Here is a 17,874-nt window from a genome sequence, read left to right on the forward strand (position 1 = left end):
AAAAAAAATAACAACAACAGATACTTAGTTTCAGATGAGTTTACATTAAGACCAATAAATACATTTTAATTTTTAATAAATGTTTGTTTTAATCAGAATATTAACCAACATCACTGTTCATTACCATTTAAATGGATTATATGAAAAACCTAACGCTAACTGAACCTGCTTCCACTGATGTATTGTGATATTAAGTATTTAATAAAACGATTGTGTTCATGGTTTGTGTGTTTTTTCTTCTTTTTTATAATTTAGGACAACATGCAGAATTTTCACTTATTCTCTCTTCAAACCTGTTGTTGTCACAGTCTGTTGTTTTGAACTGTGACTTTTCCTATAGAGTGAAATAACCTAAGCTATCTTGATGCCTAAGATGTTGTCACTGTTTTAAAATCACTGTATACTGTATATATTGTAAAACAGTAAACTAGCTCAACAAATCTACTGAGAGGTCATTTATTTTTTCTTGGAGATTTCAGAGAACACTATAAACCCCAGAGAAAATATCATAAGACAGAGAGGAGAAAACTAAAAACACACGAGGATATCAGGCTATTTCTTTGCATGATTACATACCTGGCCCATACCTCATCCGTCAGTACAGTCAGAACTGCTTAATTGTCTGTTCATTATTTCTGTTTTGGATAATTTTCCATTTTTCTATTCATATATATATGACCCTGGACAACAAAACCAGTCACAGGTAGCACTGGTATATTAAACAGTAGCTAACAAAACATATATGGGTCAAAATTATAGATTTTTCTTTTATGCCAAAAATCATTAGTATATTAAGTAAAGATCCATGTTGCATGAAGATATTTTGTAAATTACCTACCGTACATATATCAAAACTTATTTTTTATTATTAATATGCATTGCTAAGAACTTCAACTTTAAATAAGATTTAAAGAATCTTAATTAATAACCCTTATGATTGGTTTTGTGGTCCAGGGTCACAGATGTTCAAAGCTTGTATGTCTACTGTTTTAGGAGCGTTCAATCAGTCGAATAGATCAAAAACGCAGATTAATTCAGTGTAAAAATAGAACACGTTTCGAAATTATATTATTGTATGTAATACGGCCTAACTATCTGTAACACTTCCAACGTGAGCAACCATGTCAAGCTAATAAAAAATGAACATAACAAAAGGATGTTTTCGCTAACTTGTTATGTTAATAGCTGTTTGCTAGCTACAATATATGAGGTGCTGTTGGTTAGATTACACAATATTATTATACCTTCTCATCCTGTTTTAATCTTTTTACTCTCCTCGTTCACCATTAATGCCAAAATCGTCTGCTGGGTAGCGATTGTCTTAGTTTTTAACGTTGAGTGTGCTCTCTCCCCGTCAAACAGCAGTCATACACTAAAACAGCTCTCAACACTGAGTGAGTCAAAGTGCGATGAATTTGGCCGTTATCATTTTGTGCAGTGGTAGGATTTTGGTATTTGTGCCTGATTTAATATGAACAACTCACATTCACAATAAATGTATATAACAACAAAAATAATAGTAATAATAATAATTATAATAATACGTCACATAAAACATACAGAATGTACATAAATATGAATGTTTGTGCTTGCTATTGTTTTTATATTGTTAAAGATAAACGTTATAATCTTCATTCTTGCAAATACAACGGTGCTATTTTTTTTTTTTTTTTTTTCAAATAGTCAGTAATTAAATATATCATGCCAGAAGAATGACGTCAAGCTGCCATCAACCTGTGAAGTCACCTGAAGTGAAGCGGTCATACTGATAAAGGGCATCTTTGCTTGACAGCCGAAACCTTGACTTAAAATCACCTCATTTGCAGAGTTGCAAAGTATACTGTAAGTTATTGTATTCATTTTGCAATAAATGAATCTTTTAAAATAAACATGTATTACTATAATGGCCAAAACCTTGACTTAAAATCACCTCATTTGCAGAGTTGCAAAGTATATAGTAAGTTATTGTATTCATTTTGCAATAAATGAAGCTATCTTTTTAAATAAACATTTATTTCTATAATGGTTTGTAATAATTTTAATATTTATAGCAAATGTGTCTTTTCAAGAGAATTTTCAGCCAATGAGACCAGTGGGTGTGGTCAATTATTACGTCATAATGATCGCTGCATTCCATAGAACGTTTCGGTGAGTAGTCTATAAATATGAGTGCAGATGGATCTTGCATTTGTAGCGAGTTTTGGCGAATGATCGTGAGTATACTCTTTACATCTGAATTAGATTTTTTCTATACAATTTTCATAACTTGGAGAAAAATATGCTTTTGATAAACAGGTGTGCTACACACTGGAGGTCTGATTGGAAATTTTAATGTTGGCTGATATGGAAATTAATAATGATGAAGCTATGACCGATTTGAGTAATAATATATTTTTCTAACATATAGTTGTGTAACATTTTGCAGTAAATCAAAGGAACAAATACTATGACCATTTTAATAATTTATTCATAAATATAGAGATATGTAGTTATCTATGTGAGAAACTCAATCCACCCCTCTTTTATTATGATAAATTCTGAAAGCTGATACTGAAAGCTTTAACCCTCTACGTTTAATAGCTATCTCTTACAATGACCAGAAGAAGGTTTACATTTACAATATAAGCATCTGTGTTATGCACATTAATTGGTAAAGTAATATTAATAAAAACTCCACTTGTGGACCCCCACTGTACCTGTAAAAGAAAAAGAACTAACATCAACTTCCAGGCTCTTAAATGTGTTCTATCATATATCTCTTGCCTTTCTCTTTTCTGCAACAGAGTTTTACAGATAAAGGCAGTATTGTTCATTTCTTTGATCATCTTTCACCATTGTATCACACATCAAAATGACTATGTCAATCATCCCCATCGGTTTTCCTGAGAGTGCAGTGCAGTCCTCATCTTCTGAGCTCTCAGATGAGCTCAGCACTGCCCTCGCTGCAGGACGGTGGTGGGCAATAATGGAGGTCTCCTCTCCTATATCTGAGGAGCCTGAATATGGAGACCTCACCTCACTCAGGTTCCCACACTCAGGGTTCTCAGAATCAACACTGAATACCAAGGAACCTTGGAGGCAGAAGAAGACAAAGAGTACACCCATGCCTCCCAGGTCCCTAAAGGGAGCACCTGTGCCTGCCTTTGCTGAGAAGAGGGACCACACCTCATCACTGGTCTTCAACAATGCATCGGAGAAGGCTGATTCTCAGCACTCAGGCTTCTCAGATGCAAAGCTCAAGACCACGGAGCAACAGAGGAAGTGGAGGCAGAAGAAGCCACAGGGACCACCTGTGCTTGCTGGGTCTGAGAAGGCTGAGTATGGGAATTCAATGAAGACCACTAAGCAGGTGAGGCAAGAGTGGAGACAGAAGAAGCCTCAGGGACCACCTGTGCCTGGTGACTCCCCCCAGGGACATCCTGTGCCCACTCGGTCCCAACAACGTGGAAAAATAAGGATCCCTGAGCATCTGAGGCAGCACCTGCTACAGGCCGCCAATGACCTGGGAGCAACTGTGCCTGCTAGGTCCCCACAGGGACCACCAGTTCCTACAAAGTCTCTACAGAGAGAACCTGTGCCTTCCTCAAAGGTGCAAAACTTAAATACCCCTCAGCTACTAAGGCAGGAGCTACAGCAAAAGAAGCCTCAAGCCTCTTCTCACAAGGGAGCGCCTGTACCCAACAAGACCCCAGAGAGGCAAAGGCTAAAAATCCCTGAGCCGCTGAGGCAGGAGCTGCTGCAGTTGTCTTACCGAGCCTCATCAGTGAAGGGAGAACTTGTGCCCCAAAAGACCCAGGAAAAGCAGAGGCTCAAGATGCCTGAACCGTTAAAACAGGAGCTGCTGCAGGTGTCATCTAGAGCCTCTACTGAAAAGGGAGCACCTGTGCCTCAAAAGATCCAGGAGAGGCAGAGGCTCAAGATACCTGAGCGGCTGAGGCAGGAGCTGCTGCAGCTATCACGCCGAGCCTCATCTGTGAAGGGTGAACTTGTGCCCCAAAAACCCAGGAGAGGCAGAGGCTCAAGACACCTGAGCTGTTAAAGCAGGAGCTACTTCAGGTGTCACCCAGAGCCTCTTCTGAGAAGGGAGCACCCGTGCCCATAAAGACTGCAGAGAGGCAAAGGCTCAAAATACCAGAGCCACTGAGGAAGGAACTGCTCCAGAAGCCTCAAGCCTCTCCTGCAGAGGGTAAACCCATGTCTTCCAAGTCCCCAAAGGAAGCACCTTTACCTGACAGGAACCCTGTTCATACAGGGACCTCACAGGGATCAGGAGTGCTCTCCAGTTCTCCACTGCCCACTGGGTGTCTGAGGGAAGCAGCAGTACCCACCAAAACCATGAAGGCAAGAAAAAGGAGGCTTGCTGAGCAACTGAGCATGCCTATCTCTTCCACTGAAGGATTACATATGCCCTCCAGGACCTCAAAAGTGGCACCTGTGTATTCTGGGACCTTACAGGGAGCCCTTGTGACCAGAAGCTCCCCAAGACTGGAAGCAAACCCAAGAATCAAAGAGCAGCAGAAGCGGAAGCGCAGGGAGCAGTGGAGACAGCAGCAGAGACAGCGGAGGCAGCAGACGGCATCAGTAAGTTCTTTCCATTTCTGATTTTTACTTATTCTCAGATTTACGTCTTCAGTCTTCACCCAAGCTACTATGTTATCTACTGTAGGTCATTTATTTAAAATCTCATGACTTATATTTCGAAATGATAGAAAGATATATCTTTGGATTTAAGAAGCACTCCTTAAACCTGTGTAGCATTACATGGTTGTGTCCCTTTCTTCAACAGGACAATATAGATGTGTGTGAGCCTCCACAAAAAATACTCTGTGTGGAAATCGACAAGGTGCCACTGAAGCCTAAACTGTGGAAGCAGAACCATCAAGCCCCACAGCTCATGTCCCAGCTCACCCTGAAGATGGTTAGTCCCTTCTATTCCACAGTTTTACACAGACTTAACTAAAGAACTAAAGCCTCTATTTTCAGAAGTCTGCGTATCATATCCTTTTCAATTCATAAATCTCTCTTATCCTGAAATGGTAGAAGCAATATATCTTTAGATTTTCTTAAAGAATCACTCATTAATCTGCTTAGTGTTACATCATCATGTATGTTCCTTCAACAGGACAATGTAGGTGTGAGCTGGTCATCTACAGAAAAAAGGGAGTGCATGGCGAGCAAAATCAGAGATCAACAACTGGGGCCAGGCTTAAAGCATTTATGTAGTATATTCATATGTTTAACAGAATATTTAAATATTTAGTATTCATGTGTATTGTATTTGAATTGATTTAATATGATTGTATGTATAATAAAAAATAAAATCTAAATGTTGCAATTATTTATTTATCAATGACAACTCACATCTATTAACACTTTAAGGCAATATAGATTATTTTTGGGGTGCCTGCCCCAGGCTTATTTCCAGTGGGTAATTTATATGAAAGAAAATAATAATAATAATAAGAAGAAGAAGAAGAAGAAAAACATATTCTTCTTATGTTTCTCACTGGATTTTCTATTTGATATGGATAATTAAAATACAATACAAAAAAAGTGCCTTTGTATGATTGGCAGCTGACATACTTAGAGAGGAAGAAAATAAATAAATAAATAAATAAATAAATATATATATATATATATATATATATATATATATATATATATATACTGTATATATATATATATATATATATATATATATATATATATATATATATATATATATATATATATATATATATATATATATATATAAGGGCTGCACGATGTGTCGTTTAAGCATCGATATCGCGATGTACGAATCCACGATAGTCACACCGCAGGATGTGCGATGTAGGCTGTCGTAGTTGATCCGTTATTCATTAACTGTACGGGCAGCTGCTCCCCGGCCCTTGACGAATGTGATTCGCGGATTAATTGCACAGCTAAACCATCATAGAGTGAAAGTTTATCATTGACAGGACTGAAAACCACATGCAAGTTTAACAGGGCAGAGAGAGACAGCGCGCGCGCGAGAGAGACAGAGAGAGAGAGAGGCCGGTGACACACTGGCTGCGTGGCGTGAGCGTCGCAGAAGCGTGGTGGCTGCCTCGCGTTTTCTGTGTCTTTACACACCAGAACCGTGCCTGACGAGTGCGCGCGCGAGAGAGAGACAGAGAGAGAGTACATAAGAAGTACCATCAATGTTTATAGAACTGTATATGGATTTATTTTGCATGTATTTTTTTCCCTTTTTTTCCTCTTATGAATATATATATGTATTTTTGTTTTGTTTGTTTCTATTCTGATATGTACAATGCTTTGGCAATATGTACCTTTGTATGTCATGCCAATAAAGCAATATGAATTGAATTGAGAGAGAGAGAGACCGATTTTCAAACAACACGAGCTCTGTCTTGCTCTCTCTCCCTCGCGCATATTAATCAATTGACACAATGGTGTCGATGTTTAAATCATTTAAAATGAGAATAAAAGTGTGCTCACCCCATTTGTTTGTAAGAAAAAATATCGCAATATATATCGCAGAAAAATAAAATATCGCAATGTCATTTTTTCCCAATATCGTGCAGCCCTAATATATATATATATATATATATATATATATATATATATATATATATATATATATATATATATATATACACAAAATAATGTATATAAATATATATATAATAGTTTGTGAAATACATGGTTCTGAATGAGGTTCTAAATTTGTTTATACAGTACTGAATTTTTATCATTTAAAGGGGGGGTGAAATGCTATTTCATGCATACTGAGTTTTTTACACTGTTAAAGAGTTGGATTCCCATGCTAAACATGGACAAAGTTTCAAAAATTAACTTGTACGTTTGAAGGAGTATTTCTGTTCCAAAAATACTCCTTCCGGTTTGTCACAAGTTTCGGAAAGTTTTTTTCGAGTATGGCTCTGTGTGAGGTTAGATGGAGCGTAATTTCCTTATATGGGTCCTAGGGCACTTCTGCCGGAAGAGCGCGCGCTCCCGTATAGCAGAGCACTGAGAGCAGAGGCATTCAGTGATCAGTGCGAGAGCGTCGCGAAATGTCACAAAAGAAGTGTATTTTTGGTTGCCAGGGCAAGACAACCCTGCACAGATTACCAAAAAAAAAAAAACAGCATTAAGGGACCACTGGATGGAGTTTATTTTTACAGAGCATCAACGGAGTTGTGCAAGTGTTTGTGTTTGTTCCCTGCATTTCGAAGATGCTTGTTTTACAAACATGGCCCAGTTTGACGACGCATTTGTGTATCGTTTATTTCTTAAGGATAATGCAGTCCCAACGAAAAAGGGTCACGATCGTGTGTTGGAACCGCAGGCGGTGAGTAAAACTGCTTCAAATATCTCTGCCTCCTTGTTAGTGCGTCCCCTCCCATGCCCGAGACCCGGGTTCGAGCCCCGCTCGGAGCGAGTCGTTGCTGCTGCTGCTCTCGTTCAGTTTCAGCCTCGGGATCTGATTCTGGATCATAAATATACGCTGAATCTGACTGTTAGCCATGGTTTGTTTTGGTTGGTTTTTTCCTCACGGTGTCACAGCTTCCAAACGCTCTCAACGCAAAAGCCTACTGGCGCTCGTGATTCTTTAGCTCCGCCCACACGTCACGCCTCCAGCCGGTCGTGTTTTTCCGGGAAAAATCGGTACAGACTATCCTTCTCTTATGAATATAATAAAACTAAAGACTTTTTGGAGTTATGAAGGATGCAGTACTATTCTATAGGTACTCAAGATTAACAGGATATTGAGTGAAAACGAGCATTTCACTCCCCCTTTAATATAACTATATTTATAAAGTAACAATGAGGCAATAATAATTGGCTTTGAATAAAACAAAAAAGTTTCAAAACTAAGTAGGCTACATGGTTTTATTGAACAACACTGTGATATAACAAATAACTGCAGATGGCACCACAGCCTGGTGATGTTTCATGTGATTCATAGACCTTTAAATTCATTTAATTTATGTACAATAAATTGCATATTTAGAAATATGTTGATGTATTTTCCTGTGTTTGAATTGGTTTAAATGATTTACATTACAAATCAAGTGAGTTTTCCCAGATGAAGACTTCAGAGGAAGAGTTTAGCCCTTTTCACACATACAGTCTTTACTAGTAAATTATCCCGAAGAGATCATGTGTGAACAGGACTTTTAATAAAAATACCAGTAAATTTATTCTGGCAATCATATTGTTTTTATGGAGATTAAGTGATTACTATGAGCAGTTAAAGGGATGGTTCACTTTCAAATAAAATTTTGATAAGTTTTAGCTTACCTCAAGGGCATCCAAGAGTATGCCCTTGTTTCCGCAGTATTTCCCATTTTTATATTTTTAGGTCAATCCGTTCTTGTCTGTGACTCATATAATGGAGGTCTATGGTCACCACCTGAAAGGGCATGCACAGAGGAGTCCAAATTAAACATTTCTCCATCGTAAGAACACATTGATGACCTAAGACACGAACGCGCACTTTGGCTTAGTCTGTGCAAGTGCGGAAAGCGCTGGAAGTGATCTCTCGTGGGTGTACATCACTCATTGTTTACACTTACTGTCTATAGTTTACACAGATTTCGGAAGTTTTACCTTTCACTGTGAAGATCTAAACATATTTAGACGTACAGGACATTGCAATGGAAGACGATTTCAGTATATTAATAGGCAACGTTAAATTTTTTTCACAACCATATTTATTTGAACCGGAATACACAGATGAAGTACTCAGGAGCGATCCACTGCAGCAACACGTCTTCAAGCCTCACAGAGACAGAGATCTCTTCAAAATTGGTGGTGTTTTAGTAGCAAGTGTTGTGAGATGCCAACAGAAGTGGAGAGCATATGTTGTCACGAATGGAACATAGCAATGCCACAACTAACATTACAAGACATCGACGAGGACATTGACAGTATCGGATCACACACCTGCCTGACGGAAGATCCTGGGTTTTCTCCGCTGTTGAGACGCAGCGTTTTGCAGGTTGTGTTTAGTTTACAACGTATAAACTGGAGGCGACGTCCAAGGCCAGAGGGACCCAATGGCACGCTGTCAATAGAATGAGTAATGTGTTGTATTTTTATTATAATCGCAACGATTATAGGGTGCATTATAAACAAATTAATTAATTACAATTACTGCATTATATTTCAGACAGTGCAGATTGGTGGCATATAGTGTGGTAAACAGTAAACAATGAGTGATGTACACGTGCGAGAGATCACTTCCGGCGCTTTCCGCACTTGTGCAGACTAAGCCAGAGCGTGCACGTCACATCAGGAAGCACTCACGCCCTCAGATCAGTTGGATGTGTTTGTGTACAAGGGGTAAAAACAATATTAATACAGTTCGTTTTCTTACACAAACCGCACGTTTCGTGTCTTAGGTCATCAATGTGTACTTACGATGGGGAATTGTTTAATTTGGTCTCTGTGCATGCTCTTGGAGGTGGTGACCATAGACCTCAGATCATATTACCCTACTTAAAAGGGTTTTCCATGACAAAGTTGTCCTTGCAAGTACAAGAGAAGATGTACCTTCAGTCTGGTGTAACTTGTTTCTTGATCAATCTTGCTTCAAGACTGTGCTGTGTGCAGATGAATCCACTAGAGGACGTAACTGACTGTGATCTTCAGTTCACTGTGAACATGACAAACTACATCAAGACCAATAACCAAAAATATCAGCACGTTTACTTTCTACTGCTGATGAAGCTTTCTGATTAAAAAAAATAACAACAACAGATACTTAGTTTCAGATGAGTTTACATTAAGACCAATAAATACATTTTAATTTTTAATAAATGTTTGTTTTAATCAGAATATTAACCAACATCACTGTTCATTACCATTTAAATGGATTATATGAAAAACCTAACGCTAACTGAACCTGCTTCCACTGATGTATTGTGATATTAAGTATTTAATAAAACGATTGTGTTCATGGTTTGTGTTTTTTTTCTTCTTTTTTATAATTTAGGACAACATGCAGAATTTTCACTTATTCTCTCTTCAAACCTGTTGTTGTCACAGTCTGTTGTTTTGAACTGTGACTTTTCCTATAGAGTGAAATAACCTAAGCTATCTTGATGCCTAAGATGTTGTCACTGTTTTAAAATCACTGTATACTGTATATATTGTAAAACAGAAAACTAGCTCAACAAATCTACTGAGTGGTCTTTTTTTTTTTTCTTGGAGATTTCAGAGAACACTATAAACCCCAGAGAAAATATCATAAGACAGAGAGGAGAAAACTAAAAACACACGAGGATATCAGGCTATTTCTTTGCATGATTACATACCTGGCCCATACCTCATCCGTCAGTACAGTCAGAACTGCTTAATTGTCTGTTCATTATTTCTGTTTTGGATAATTTTCCATTTTTCTATTCATATATATATATGACCCTGGACAACAAAACCAGTCACAGGTAGCACTGGTATATTTAACTATAGCCAACAAAACATTGTATGGGTCAAAATTATAGATTTTTCTTTTATGCCAAAAAGCATTAGTATATTAAGTAAAGATCCATGTTGCATGAAGATATTTTGTAAATTACCTACCGTACATATATCAAAACTTATTTTTTATTATTAATATGCATTGCTAAGAACTTCAACTTTAAATAAGATTTAAAGAATCTTAATTAATAACCCTTATGATTGGTTTTGTGGTCCAGGGTCACAGATGTTCAAAGATTGTATGTCTACTGTTTTAGGACCGTTCAATCAGTCGAATAGTTCAAAAACGCAGATTAATTCAGTGTAAAAATATAACACGTTTCGAAATTATATTTTTGTATGTAATACGGCCTAACTATCTGTAACACTTCCAACGTGAACAACCATGTCAAGCTAATAAAAATTGAACATAACAAAAGGATGTTTTCGCTAACTTGTTATGTTAATAGCTGTTTGCTAGCTACAATATATGAGGTGCTGTTGGTTAGATTACACAATATTATTATACCTTCTCATCCTGTTTTAATCTTTTTACTCTCCTCGTTCACCATTAATGCCAAAATCGTCTGCTGGGTAGCGATTGTCTTAGTTTTTAACGTTGAGTGTGCTCTCTCCCCGTCAAACAGCAGTCATACACTAAAACAGCTCTCAACACTGAGTGAGTAAAAGTGCGATGAATTTGGCCGTTATCATTTTGTGCAGTGGTAGGATTTTGGTATTTGTGCCTGATTTAATATGAACAACTCACATTCACAATAAATGTATATAACAACAAAAATAATAGTAATAATAATAATTATAATAATACGTCACATAAAACATACAGAATTGTACATAAATATGAATGTTTGTGCTTGCTATTGTTTTTATACTGTTAAAGATAAACGTTATAATCTTCATTCTTGCAAATACAACGGTGCTATTTTTATTTTATTTTTTTCAAATAGTCAGTAATTAAATATATCATGCCAGAAGAATGACGTCAAGCTGCCATCAACCTGTGAAGTCACCTGAAGTGAAGCGGTCATACTGATAAAAGGCATCTTTGCTTGACAGCCGAAACCTTGACTTAAAATCACCTCATTTGCAGAGTTGCAAAGTATACTGTAAGTTATTGTATTCATTTTTGCAATAAATTAATCTTTTAAAATAAACATGTATTTCTATAATGGCCAAAACCTTGACTTAAAATCACCTCATTTGCAGAGTTGCAAAGTATATTGTAAGTTATTGTATTCATTTTTGCAATAAATGAAGCTATCTTTTTAAATAAACATTTATTTCTATAATGGTTTGTAATAATTTTAATATTTATAGCAGATGTGTCTTTTCAAGAGAATTTTCAGCCAATGAGACCAGTGGGTGTGGTCAATTATTACGTCATAATGATCGCTGCATTCCATAGAACGTTCGGTGAGTAGTCTATAAATATGAGTGCAGATGGATCTTGCATTTGTAGCGAGTTTTGGCGAATGATCGTGAGTATACTCTTTACATCTGAATTAGATTTTTTCTATACAATTTTCATAACTTGGAGAAAAATATGCTTTTGATAAACAGGTGTGCTACACACTGGAGGTCTGATTGGAAATTTTAATGTTGGCTGATATGGAAATTAATAATGATGAAAGCTATGACCGATTTGAGTAATAATATATTTTTCTAACATATAGTTGTGTAACATTTTGCAGTAAATCAAAGGAACAAATACTATGACCATTTTAATCATTTATTCATAAATATAGAAATATGTAGTTATCTTGTCTATGTGAGAAACTCAATCCACCCCTCTTTTATTATGATAAATTCTGAAAGCTGATACTGAAAGCTTTAACCCTCTACGTTTAATAGCTATCTCTTACAATGACCAGAAGAAGGTTTACATTTACAATATAAGCATCTGTGTTATGCACATTAATTGGTAAAGTAATATTAATAAAAACTCCACTTGTGGACCCCCACTGTACCTGTAAAAGAAAAAGAACTAACATCAACTTCCAGGCTCTTAAATGTGTTCTATCATATATCTCTTGCCTTTCTCTTTTCTGCAACAGAGTTTTACAGATAAAGGCAGTATTGTTCATTTCTTTGATCATCTTTCACCATTGTATCACACATCAAAATGACTATGTCAATCATCCCCATCGGTTTTCCTGAGAGTGCAGTGCAGTCCTCATCTTCTGAGCTCTCAGATGAGCTCAGCACTGCCCTCGCTGCAGGACGGTGGTGGGCAATAATGGAGGTCTCCTCTCCTATATCTGAGGAGCCTGAATATGGAGACCTCACCTCACTCAGGTTCCCACACTCAGGCTTCTCAGAATCAACACTGAATACCAAGGAACCTTGGAGGCAGAAGAAGACAAAGAGTACACCCATGCCTCCTAGGTCCCTAAAGGGAGCACCTGTGCCTGCCTTTGCTGAGAAGAGGGACCACACCTCATCACTGGTCTTCAACAATGCATCGGAGAAGGCTGATTCTCAGCACTCAGGCTTCTCAGATGCAAAGCTCAAGACCACAGAGCAACAGAGGAAGTGGAGGCAGAAGAAGCCTCAGGGACCACCTGTGCTTGCTGGGTCTGAGAAGGCTGAGTATGGGAATTCAATGAAGACCACTAAGCAGGTGAGGCAAGAGTGGAGACAGAAGAAGCCTCAGGGACCACCTGTGCCTGGTGACTCCCCCCAGGGACATCCTGTGCCCACTCGGTCCCAACAACGTGGAAAAATAAGGATCCCTGAGCATCTGAGGCAGCACCTGCTACAGGCCGCCAATGACCTGGGAGCAACTGTGCCTGCTAGGTCCCCACAGGGACCACCAGTTCCTACAAAGTCTCTACAGAGAGAACCTGTGCCTGCCTCAAAGGTGCAAAACTTAAATACCCATGAGCCACTAAGGCAGGGGCTACAGCAGAAGAAGCCTCAAGCCTCTTCTCACAAGGGAGCGCCTGTACCCAACAAGACCCCAGAGAGGCAAAGGCTAAAAATCCCTGAGCCGCTGAGGCAGGAGCTGCTGCAGTTGTCTTACCGAGCCTCATCAGTGAAGGGAGAACTTGTGCCCCAAAAGACCCAGCAAAAGCAGAGGCTCAAGATGCCTGAACCGTTAAAGCAGGAGCTGCTGCAGGTGTCATCTAGAGCCTCTACTGAAAAGGGAGCACCTGTGCCCCAAAAGATCCAGGAGAGGCAGAGGCTCAAGACGCCTGAGCTGTTAAAGCAGGAGCTGCTGCAGCTATCACGCCGAGCCTCATCTGTGAAGGGTGAACTTGTGCCCCAAAAAACCCAGGAGAGGCAGAGGCTCAAGACACCTGAGCTGTTAAAGCAGGAGCTGCTTCAGGTGTCACCCAGAGCCTCTTCTGAGAAGGGAGCACCCGTGCCCATAAAGACTTCAGAGAGGCAAAGGCTCAAAATACCAGAGCCACTGAGGAAGGAACTGCTCCAGAAGCCTCAAGCCTCTCCTGCAGAGGGTAAACCCATGTCTTCCAAGTCCCCAAAGGAAGCACCTTTACCTGACAGGAACCCTGTTCATACAGGGACCTCACAGGGATCAGGAGTGCTCTCCAGTTCTCCACTGCCCACTGGGTGTCTGAGGGAAGCAGCAGTACCCACCAAAACCATGAAGGCAAGAAAAAGGAGGCTTGCTGAGCAACTGAGCATGCCTATCTCTTCTACTGAAGGATTAAATATGCCCTCCAGGACCTCAAAAGTGGCACCTGTGTATTCTGGGACCTTACAGGGAGCCCTTGTGACCAGAAGCTCCCCAAGACTGGAAGCAAACCCAAGAATCACAGAGCAGCAGAAGCAGAAGCGGAGGGAGCAGTGGAGACAGCAGCAGAGACAGCGGAGGCAGCAGATGGCATCAGTAAGTTCTTTCCATTTCTGATTTTTACTTATTCTCAGATTTACGTCTTCAGTCTTCACCCAAGCTACTATGTTATCTACTGTAGGTCATTTATTTAAAATCTCATGACTTATATTTCGAAATGATAGAAAGATATATCTTTGGATTTAAGAAGCACTCCTTAAACCTGTGTAGCATTACTGGGTTGTGTCCCTTTCTTCAGCAGGACAATATAGATGTGTGTGAGCCTCCACAAAAAATACTCTGTGTGGAAATCGACAAGGTGCCACTGAAGCCTAAACTGTGGAAGCAGAACCATCAAGCCCCACAGCTCATGTCCCAGCTCACACTGAAGATGGTTAGTCCCTTCTATCCCACAGTTTTACACTGACTTAACTAAAGAACTAAAGCTTCTATTCTCAGAAGTCTGCGTATCATATTCTTTCCAATTCATAAATCTCTCACATACTGAAATGGTAGAAGCAATATATCTTTAGATTTTCTTAAAGAATCACTCATTAATCTGCTTAGTGTTACAACATCATGTCTGTTCCTTCAACAGGACAATGTAGGTGTGAGCTGGTCACCTCCAGAAAAAAGGGAGCGCATGGCGAGCAAAATCAGAGATCAACAACTGGGGCCAGGCTTAAAGCATTTATGTAGTATATTCATATGTTTAACGGAATATTTAAATATTTAGTATTTATGTGTATTGTATTTGAATTGATTTAATATGATTGTATGTATAATAAAAAATAAAATCTAAATGTTGCAATTATTTATTTATCAATGACAACTCACATCTATTAACACTTTAAGGCAATATAGATTATTTTTGGGGTGCCTGCCCCAGGCTTATTTCCAGTGGGTAATTTATATGAAAGAAAATAATAATAAGAAGAAGAAGAAGAAGAAAAACATATTCTTCTTATGTTTCTCAATGGATTTTCTATTTGATATGGATAATTAAAATACAATACAAAAAAAGTGCCTTTGTATGATTGGCAGCTGACATACTTAGAGAGGAAGAAAAAATAAATAAATAAATAAATAAATAAATAAATAAATAAATAAATAAATATATATATATATATATAAGGGCTGCACGATGTGTCGTTTAAGCATCGATATCGCGATGTACGAATCCACGATAGTCACACCGCAGGATGTGCGATGTAGGCTGTCGTAGTTGATCCGTTATTCATTAACTGTACGGGCAGCTGCTCCCCGGCCCTTGACGAATGTGATTCGCGGATTAATTGCACAGCTAAACCATCATAGAGTGAAAGTTTATCATTGACAGGACTGAAAACCACATGCAAGTTTAACAGGGCAGAGAGAGAGAGCGCGCGCGCGAGAGAGACAGAGAGAGAGAGAGGCCGGTGACACACTGGCTGCGTGGCGTGAGCGTCGCAGAAGCGTGGTGGCTGCCTCGCGTTTTCTGTGTCTTTACACACCAGAACCGTGCCTGACGAGTGCGCGCGCGAGAGAGAGACAGAGAGAGAGTACATAAGAAGTACTCTCAATGTTTATAGAAATGTATATGGATTTATTTTGCATGTATTTTTTTTCCTTTTTTTTCCTCTTATGAATATATATATGTATTTTTGTTTTGTTTGTTTCTATTCTGATATGTACAATGCTTTGGCAATATGTACCTTTGTATGTCATGCCAATAAAGCAATATGAATTGAATTGACAGAGAGAAAGACCGATTTTCAAACAACACGAGCTCTGTCTTGCTCTCTCTCCCTCGCGCATATTAATCAATTGACACAATGGTGTCGATGTTTAAATCATTTAAAATGAGAATAAAAGTGTGCTCACCCAATTTGTTTGTAAGAAAAAATATTGCAATATATATCGCAGAAAAATAAAATATCGCAATGTCATTTTTTCCCAATATCGTGCAGCCCTAATATATATATATATATATATATATATATATATATATATATATATATATACACAAAATAATGTATATAAATATATATATAATAGTTTGTGAAATACATGGTTCTGAATGAGGCTCTAAATTTGTTTATACAGTACTGAATTTTTATCATTTAAAGGGGGGGTGAAATGCTATTTCATGCATACTGAGTTTTTTACACTGTTAAAGAGTTGGATTCCCATGCTAAACATGGACAAAGTTTCAAAAATTAAGTTGTACGTTTGAAGGAGTATTTCTGTTCCAAAAATACTCCTTCCGGTTTGTCACAAGTTTCGGAAAGTTTTTTTTCGAGTATGGCTCTGTGTGACGTTAGATGGAGCGGAATTTGCTTATATGGGTCCTACGGGCACTTCTGCCGGAAGAGTGCACGCTCCCGTATAACAGAGCACTGAGAGCACAACAGACTTCACTGATCAGAGCGAGAGCGTCGCGAAATGTCACAAAAGAAGTGTATTTTTGGTTGCCAGGGCAAGACAACCCTGCACAGATTACCAAAAAAAAAAAAAAACAGCATTAAGGGACCACTGGATGGAGTTTATTTTTACAGAGCATCAACGGAGTTGTGCAAGTGTTTGTGTTTGTTCCCTTCATTTCGAAGATGCTTGTTTTACAAACATGGCCCAGTTTGACGACGCATTTGCGTATCGTTTATTTCTTAAGGATAATGCAGTCCCAACGAAAAAGGGTCACGATCGTGTGTTGGAACCACAGGCGGTGAGTAAAACTGCTTCAAATATCTCTGCCTCCTTGTTAGTGCGTCCCCTCCCATGCCCGAGACCCGGGTTCGAGCCCCGCTCGGAGCGAGTCGTTGCTGCTGCTGCTCTCGTTCAGTTTCAGCCTCGGGATCTGATTCTGGATCATAAATATACGCTGAATCTGACTGTTAGCCATGGTTTGTTTTGGTTGGTTTTGTCCTCACGGTAATCAACGCTCTCAACGCAAAAGCCTACTGGCGCTCGTGATTCTTTAGCTCCGCCCACACGTCACGCCTCCAGCCGCTCGTGTTTTTCCGGGAAAAATCGGTACAGACTATCTTTCTCTTATGAATATAATAAAACTAAAGACTTTTTGGAGTTATGAAGGATGCAGTACTACTCTATAGGTACTCAAGATTAACAGGATATTGAGTGAAAACGAGCATTTCACTCCCCCTTTAATATAACTATATTTATAAAGTAACAACGAGGCAATAATAATTGGCCTCGAATAAAACAAAAAAGTTTCAAAACTAAGTAGGCTACATGGTTTTATTGAACAACACTGTGATATAACAAATAACTGCAGAGGGCACCACAGCCTGGTGAGGTTTCATGTGATTCATAGACCTTTAAATTCATTTAATTTTAATATTTGGCTACATGCTAAGTCAGAAGCTTTTGCTTTGAAATCACGATGTACAATAAATTGCATATTTAGAAATATGTTGATGTATTTTCCTGTGTTTGAATTGGTTTAAATGATTTACATTACAAATCAAGTGAGTGTTCCCGGATGAAGACTTCAGAGGAAGAGTTTAGCCCTTTTCACACATACAGTCTTTACTAGTAAATTATCCCGAAGAGATCATGTGTGAACAGGACTTTTAATAAAAATACCAGTAAATTTATTCTGGCAATAT

At 38.5% G+C, this 17,874-nt stretch overlaps 1 protein-coding gene across 1 annotated transcript; it reads left to right on the top strand.

The window, feature by feature from the left end:
* The first annotated feature begins 4,064 nt into the window (after nucleotides 1-4,064).
* LOC113037729 (uncharacterized) lies at nucleotides 4,065-15,002 on the top strand. Its single transcript, XM_026195072.1, has 3 exons — nucleotides 4,065-4,581; nucleotides 4,787-4,918; nucleotides 14,865-15,002. The coding sequence occupies exons 1-3, from the start codon at nucleotides 4,195-4,197 to the stop codon at nucleotides 15,000-15,002; spliced, it is 657 nt and encodes a 218-aa protein (XP_026050857.1). The 5' UTR covers nucleotides 4,065-4,194.
* Nucleotides 15,003-17,874: the final 2,872 nt, after the last annotated feature.

The sequence above is a fragment of the Carassius auratus genome, chromosome 20 (assembly GCF_003368295.1).
Source record: "Carassius auratus strain Wakin chromosome 20, ASM336829v1, whole genome shotgun sequence".
Taxonomy (NCBI): Eukaryota; Metazoa; Chordata; class Actinopteri; order Cypriniformes; family Cyprinidae; genus Carassius; species Carassius auratus.

Excerpts from the sequence above, each read along its gene's own strand:
- LOC113037729 (XM_026195072.1), top strand. The coding sequence starts at position 4,195 with ATGTCTTCCAAGTCCCCAAAGGAAGCACCTTTACCTGACAGGAACCCT. Across the intron at positions 4,582-4,786 it reads GGAGGCAGCAGACGGCATCA|GACAATATAGATGTGTGTGA; the intron begins GTAAGTTCTTTC and ends TTTCTTCAACAG. Across the intron at positions 4,919-14,864 it reads CCCAGCTCACCCTGAAGATG|GACAATGTAGGTGTGAGCTG; the intron begins GTTAGTCCCTTC and ends TTCCTTCAACAG.